The sequence below is a fragment of the Anser anser genome, assembly GCF_964211835.1.
Source record: "Anser anser genome assembly, chromosome: 1".
NCBI lineage: Eukaryota > Metazoa > Chordata > Aves > Anseriformes > Anatidae > Anser > Anser anser.
In genome coordinates, this window is record NC_139720.1 from 213696549 (window position 1) to 213704076 (window position 7528).

General features: G+C 50.4%; 1 protein-coding gene across 1 annotated transcript; it reads right to left on the reverse strand.

Annotated features, from left to right (window-relative positions):
* Nucleotides 1-567: 567 nt before the first annotated feature.
* Nucleotides 568-5953, reverse strand: RPS3 (ribosomal protein S3). The gene is made up of 7 exons (XM_083834265.1): nucleotides 5816-5953; nucleotides 5290-5420; nucleotides 4854-4947; nucleotides 3555-3649; nucleotides 2651-2838; nucleotides 1277-1473; nucleotides 568-636 (listed from the first exon to the last, which is right to left on the reverse strand). Exons 1-6 carry the CDS (start codon nucleotides 5843-5845, stop codon nucleotides 1280-1282), a joined length of 732 nt encoding a protein of 243 aa, XP_083690391.1. The 5' UTR covers nucleotides 5846-5953; the 3' UTR covers nucleotides 568-636; nucleotides 1277-1279.
* Nucleotides 5954-7528: the final 1575 nt, after the last annotated feature.

The window sequence follows — 7528 nt, forward strand, 5'->3', positions numbered from 1 at the left end:
TGAGATCTACATACACACATACGTGTACTTTTTTTCTCCAAGTAATGTGTGAATGTCTGCCCAGGAGGTCCTCTCACCCCGTATCGCCACCAAGTGACGTTACCTCTCCCTAACAGGAGCTGTAACAGTCTTCTCTGTAGTCCTGAAAGCCCCACAGTGAAGGAAGGTCTTACAGAGACAAGAAAAATGGAAGTACAGAGGTGAAAAAAGCATTTAGTAAAAAATACAGAAATACTTCAGCTGAAGCCTGAAAGATCACAACGGCTCTGGACGTCACTAAAAAAGCTCCCCCTTCTGGAAACCTCGGAGAAAGACTGGTATGTAATTAAAGATTTGCCACGACTCCAGGTTTTGGAGATATTCATGACGCCCTAAATACCAGACTGCTGCTCCGTCTCTATCTAGAAATCAGCATTTTGTCCCCTCTCCGTTTAGATCGGGTTAAGTAAGTTCACTCCAAAAGGCAACACAGGCTAGAAGAAACGCGAAGGAATTCCTTCCACACCAGGGATGGGAGCGAGGCTTTCTCTGAATACACCTTGCAAAAAAAAGCACCTCCACAAACACTGTCTTTTGTGATTTTATTAAGAGATGTTTTCAGGACAGTCAAGCTTCTGGTTGCAGATGCTGCAAACCCTGTAAGGGAAAAAAAAAAAAGATACTGAGTGAGATGATAGCAGACCATTTTCCATTGCCATTCTCCTACCCAAAAATACTCATTTAGAGACAGGAGTTCAAACCTGGATCTTTTACTCGTGAAACCAGCCTACAAATCACGTTCAACATACTGGCTTTTAAGAGCCAGACTTCAAATGGGTACTGCTAGAGGAACAGATACCCTGTGGGGTCGGCTGCGTGCTGGCAGATGGGCTAAGTGGTGTGGAAAAAAGCTCAGGCACGGAGCCCTTCTCAGACAAATGCCTCTAGGTCACTCAAATCCCAGCCCAAGGTCCCAGATCTCGTGCTGCAGAACACAGCACGAAGCAGGGCACTCGGACGTTCCCTTTCAGACTCGTCATCACATCCTCACCGAAGGGCAAGCTCAGGTGCTGCGCAGCACGCCACTAACCCACCGCAGCCAGGACAGCGGTCCCCAAAACACCCACCGCAGCTGACGGCTGCCCCCGGAACAGCGCGAAGCCGTCTGAAGGAGGAGAACAGCTCGCTCCCGCTTTTCTTCTCCGCACCCCAGGCACCTGACAGCCTTCCTGGTGTCACGACACCTCTCCCACGGGTACCCTCACCCAGCCGGGTCCCGCTGCTCGCAGGCTCTTACCTCTCAGGCAGTGGGAACCGGCTGAGGCATGGCTGGCTGTTCCGGTTTGCCACCTTTCTGCTCTGAAATGGGAGTGGTGGGCAAGATCTCTTCTTTGGGTTCCACGATGCTGACATGATCCGGCAGAGGCTTTTTGGGGCCAATCTTTCCACTTGGGTCCCAAGGCAACATAATCTTTACTTTGATTCCCAACACACCTGCAAAAGAAGGATAGAGACGCGCTCATCCAACGCGAGATGCCAAGTGCACCGTCAGCAGTGACAAGCCCCAAGGCTACAAAATAAAATTCTCCCTGAAGAATTAATAAATGCTCCCTGCATCAAAACCGTCTCCTGACGACACCGAATAGGTGGCAACTAATTAAGACAAAAGGGATAGAGCTTAAAAATCTAGTTACTGTAGATCTAAATCAGTCTATTTGTTCATGCACTTCGCAGCTCAGGATGACTACAACGGAACCTCTACCCTTACGTCACGCTCACCCTGATGCGAAACCATTTTTCCTGGGATAACTCAGCTCGGTTCCCTAGCCAGCTGCCTTGTTTTTCTTCTATCCCTTCTCAGACAAATGCCTCTAAATCATCCAGAGCGCAGGACGTCCTGCCCAAGGCGGCCTCGGCACAGCACCACAGAACGTGGCACTGAGCAGGCCACGCTGATGCGAGGACACCACCGTCTGACTCGTCATCGTATCGTCACCGAAGGGAAGACCGAGTGACTTTGTGCTGGCATTCCTACAGCGGATGCTCTGCAATTAAGTAACCCGAAGCCGATTAAGATGCAGAAGTCACTTTTACCAAGGGGAAGGAGCAGGGTGAGCAAGCTTGGCTGGTTTAGCTGGGAAGACCTGAAACAGCACAGCTACAGGGGAAAACTGTCAGCAATGTTTGCTTTTCTGTGGGCCTTGTAAGCACCCAAATTTTGCCTGACTTCTCCCAGGAGCCAGGAGAGCCAGAATCCAACTGTGAACAGCTTTTGAACACAGTCAGGAAGCGCTTCTCCATTTGTAAGGTGTTTTGCTACCAGCCTCAGAAGCCTTAAGACACAAATCAGTGTCTGGAAAATCACACTATCAACTGGCAACATTCAATCCCCACTACTACCAAAGGCAGAAGACTAAAAACGACCACAGGAAGTCCCGTTGTCTGCTAAAGGACGCTTCTCCATCTCCCTTGAGTTACAATTCCCAGGGGCAGCACAACAGAAACACTCTGCAAGGTCAGCGGCGCATCAAAACCGTGCAGCCACCTCACAGCTGAGGAAAACCTCCGACCTGCAGGCACGGAATTACCTGCAGCTGAGATCTTCTGGCTCCAAAGCACTTGGAACAGAAACCACCGGAGCCGAAAAGGGATCCGCACCCCGGCCACTCACCCTGCCGGAGAAGGACGTGACGCACGGCTGTGTCGACGTAGTAATTGACGGGGTCCCCGCTGTGGATCATCAAGCCGTCCACGAACTTCATGGACTTGGCGCGCTGACCTCTGAGCTTGCCCGACACGACCACCTCGCAGCCCTTGGCGCCGCTCTCCATGATGAAGCGGAGGACACCGTAGCAGGCTCTGCAGGCAGAGAGCAGAACGAGCTCTGGGTTAGTCCCGCTGACTGAGGGCATCTCAGCCAAATCCGCGCGGCCCCCCGGCGCCATTTGACACCAGCTTCAGTTACGGGCCTTGGGAAGTTGTGGGCACAGCGACGAGCGCACGTTCTGAGAGCCGAAAGCAGCTCCGTAGCTGAAGGTGGACAATGGATTACGTCAGGGGCCAGCCCCCGTCCCTTCTCAGACAAATGCCTCAAAATCGTTCAATGAGGACAGGATGCTCCTGCTGAAGAGCCACCCGCAGCACCACAGAACGTGACGCCGCAGGGGCACCACTCAGCAGGAGCCACCCGCTTCTGACTCGTCATCTTATCATCACCGAAGGGATCTGAGAAGCAGGGCCACCGTCACCTCGTCACCTCAGCCAGAAGGCTTCAAATTGTGTTTTCAACCATTTAATCGCAAAGAAAGAAATGCAAGCTTTATGCACACCAGTCACCCGACTCTTAATCTCATCTGCTGTGGACTTCAGCATTTACTTTTGAAATCCAGTATGTAGCAATTACTACAAAAAGTAACCGTGCACTACACAAAAAGCTGTACACAGCAGAAATCAGAACTCCAAACTGCCCTCTCCGCGTACAGCATGACCAGGTTGAATTTTCAAACTAGAGGTGATGAGGGGTTCTTTTGAAATGGTGCTTGAAGCCTGCACTGCCTTCGATTTGCTCTACTCACCGACGCACCGCTAAGCCTCCCAGAAGCTTGTACCGCAGGGACTCTGCCTGAGCGATCGCACACAGACCTCTCGTGGCCACCTTCTCGGCATAGAGCTACAAAAAAAAAATAAATGTGATTAGTAAACTCAGCAATGGCTTTATTTCCAGATGCTTTTCATTTAACAGAAGGCAGGAGCTTCATACTGCTCCATGTCCCATCCCTTACACCCCGTTCAGTTAACCCTCCCTTAGCACCCGGCTCCTGGCGGAGCTGAGGACCCCATTAACACTCCACTATTAAAACACGTCTGCTGCAGTTTTCAAGAGCTGCTGCTTCCAAAGAGCCCCAAAACACTCAGTACCAACAGAGAGAGGTATCCAGACAGCCTCAGAAACTAGGCCTGCAGTTTTTACAACGCACAAGGTAAGTCTGCTGAAGCCGCCAGCTCAAACACAGCATCCCAAGGATAAAACAGAGGACTTTAACCAAAACAGAAAAAAAAACCAAACCTAACTAGCGAGCTAGGAGAGCAAGGTGCGTTTACTCTGACATCTCCAAGAGCCAACATCAGGAGACATTCAAAAATCACGTACACAATATTCATAGAGCCAACAACTCATGATGTACTCTGAGGATTGGTGTCATTAAGTTCATACATTTACTGGAGATAATCAGCAACCTTCACCGTATAATGTGATGCAGCAGCACTGGCTGAGCAGGCATAAATGTGAGCAGCACCCCAGACCACAACTTTCCACCCCCCAGCCTCCCCCACAATTTTTTAGAGGAAAGTACTAGTGAGGACACCAGATTTCAACCATTAAAAAGACACCAAGAGATTACTGCCGTGTCACTTTACTATCTAATTCATTACAGTTACCACACACTATCTCAGAGCTCATTCTGTAACAAAGCACTTTTTAAGGGTAACGGTAACGTACAAATAAAAATTACGCTGCTAGACTCGTTGCTCACCTCAGTATTGGTACAGCAACATCCTCTACAAAACAGAATCATTGAATAGTTTGGGTTGGAAGGGACCTTAAAGACCATCTAGTTCCAACCCCCTGCCATGGACATTTATAGCAATCTGCTTCTCAGATATTGGGAAAGCAGCGAAAACCAGCCAAACTGACAGCACTCAAAATACCACCAAGAGCCAACCATCTTCTCCTTTCAGGGCAACAGCATTTTGTGAGAACAGGTAAAACGCGCCCCACGATATCTCCAAACAAACTTTCAGCTGAAACCACACAGAAAGTGCACACAGCTAAGTGAACAGCCCACTTACTACTGGTTTAACTGAGGCAGTTTTACCTCAACGCTTCCCTCAGGAAAGCCAAACCTCTTCTGCACGACAGCTGTCAACTCCCGGATGCGGCGCCCCTTCTCACCCAGGACATTCTGGGTCCTGTAATGGATAAAAAACAAACACACAAAACAGTGAGGTATAGCCGAGAAAGCAAACACACAAAACAGCAAAGTATAACTGAGAAAGTGTCCCCATGTGAGAGCCCGCAACCGTCCCAGAGAGCTTCCAGAGAGCATCTAACCTCATCCAACCTCGACTAGTAGGGGTTGTAATGTCCTCATCCTTGACTAGCAGGGGTTGTAATGGTGCTGTACCACTGAGTGTCATTTCAGAATTTCTTTCCCGAATGTCTTTCCCGAATAACGTTATCGTTTGAAGTTTCAGCAGCACCACTTACAGCCTGGCACAGCCTCCACGACCCAAGAGCAGCGTGTCAGTTACCTGGTGGCAAGTATGATAATCTCAGTCCTGGTTGGAGTGACCCGGACTTCTACTCCAGAGTAGCCATCTTCAGCCAGTTCGCGAGTCAGAAACTCGTTCAGCTCAGCTTTGAAGATGCCATCAGCGACAAACTACAAAACAAAGGGGCCAAGTCAACCTCTGGTCAAGCACTCAACTTAAAAATCAGGGTTTTCCCAGTTTAAGCCTGGGCCAAATTCATGCCTGAACCGGCCTGCAGCCCAGCAGCTCCTCTCCTCACACAGAAATAAGAAGGAATAAAACCCTCTGCCCTGAGGTTCCCAGGCACAGCTCCCCTCCCTCCGCTCAGCACCCCGCCAGCCTCCCGCCGCCATCTTCCCCACCGGGCCTCCGCGCCGCATCCGCCGCCATCCGCCCCCATCCGCCGCCATCCCCCCCTATCCGCCGCCATCCCCCGCCGACGACGAAGCCCGAGACCTCCCTCAGCGCGGCCCCGCCGATATGGAAGCGCCCTGAGGCCGCGGCGACGCGAGAAGCCCCCCCTCACCTTGCGCTTCTTGGAGATCTGCACCGCCATCTTGAGCCGCGCCGCCCGGCGGAAAAGAGGGAGCGGCCCCTCCTGGGAGGGCTATATCTGCCTTCCGCCGCTCCCCATTGGCCTGCCGCGGTCACGTGGGGCTGACGGCGGGGGACGATGGGAAATGTAGTTTTTCCCGGCGCCGCCATGTTGGCGAGGTTTAACCCTCCCTCTGTCAGAGCGTTTTTCCGCCTTCCCAAGCGGCTGCGAGCGCCCTCAGTCGGCGTTAAAATGGCTGGAAACCCGATGTGAAAGGGCCCAGGCGCTGACAGAAGGATAATTCACCCCGAACTGCGGCCTGGGGGCGGTTACAGAGGCCGTCCCCTCATGGATGCCATCCCTGTCGCCATGAGGGGAGCGGCGCTGACGGGAGGGCGCCAGCCCCGCTCTCACCGCGTTTTGTTTCGTTTTTTACCTTTCTTCCTATTTTTAGTCAGTCACAAATGAAGGAAACGCCCCTCAGGAAAAACGTGTGAAAAGCACAGGCGAGCTTTTCTACTATTTGCAGGGAAACCTCAGGAGTCTTGGCAGCTCGAGAGTGCCAAACTGTTATCCCTTACTTTAAGTAAAATTTAACAATAGCTATTAACTATTTACAGTTACCTATAAACAGAGATTATGGTTAACTGTAAATTTTGAGCTATGGTAGGTCTTTTCTGCTGTGTTTGTGCAGCATCTCGAGGGAGGGCTGTGATCCCTCCGCCTCGCTCAAGCCAAATGACAATAAACATGACAAATGTAGTTGCAGGACAGGTCTTCTGAGGTGTTTTTTTTTACCTTTTTTGACATCATCACCTCTTTTTTCCTCTTTTGACATGTCATCACCCCTGCAGTCTGGGCACTGTGTTACGTGAATAACAACAGGACGGGATTTCTTGCATAAAACTTCCATGGTGGCCAAAGATGGGGAAATTGGACATTTTGTTAACATTTTAGGGGATCACAGGCTTTTGGATGTGCTGTGTAAATTAGAAAATAATAATGGGGAGAACTAATAAATGAAAATATCCACAAACTTGTGGGTAAATACGGACTGTTTGGGAAGAGTCAGAAAATGGAAGTCCTGCCTTGCAAACCTCACAGAATGGAACCAGAAGATTTGGGGATAATAGTGAAAAAGGTTGAAAAAAGCTGCTTGGCTTTCCGTAAGGCTTCTTTTGGAAAGCCTCACTAGAGATTTTACAAAAACTGAGCAGCCACGGGTGAGGGCAGGGGCACTGCGCAGCTCTGGTTGTACAGAGAGGGCCTTGTGTGGCTGCTGCAGGGCCTCTGTGCCAAAAAAAAAAAAATACATATATATATATCAAGAAAGGAAGAAGAAATGGGATAGCATCATTTCGTGGTTCTGTAAATAAGTCTGTGGTCCACCTGCATTGTGCCATCTGGATCTCCATCTCAGAGGGGTAGAGGAGAGGGGTGTTGACAGGTCTGGGACCACCTCTGTCTGCAGTAACCTGTGCAGGCTGGAAAGATAAAAATGTGTTCGAGATCCACCAACCCACACAGACGTCAAGATCACGGTCCTCCCACAAAGAACAGATGAAGGCAGTGGGAGGTGGGTGCTTGCTGCAAGCAGATTTGTTGTATTTTCAGGTTTCCCTGGGCTTTTGGCTGCAGACGGAAACGCTGAACTAGGTTTCGTCTGAGCCAGCATGGCTTCTCTCATGGGGAGAGACTCTTTGT

Excerpts from the sequence above, each read along its gene's own strand:
- RPS3 (XM_083834265.1), bottom strand. The coding sequence starts at position 5,845 with ATGGCGGTGCAGATCTCCAAGAAGCGCAAG. Across the intron at positions 5,421-5,815 it reads AGATCTCCAAGAAGCGCAAG|TTTGTCGCTGATGGCATCTT; the intron begins GTGAGGGGGGGC and ends TTTGTTTTGTAG. Across the intron at positions 1,474-2,650 it reads TCACGTCCTTCTCCGGCAGG|GTGTGTTGGGAATCAAAGTA; the intron begins GTGAGTGGCCGG and ends CTTCTTTTGCAG.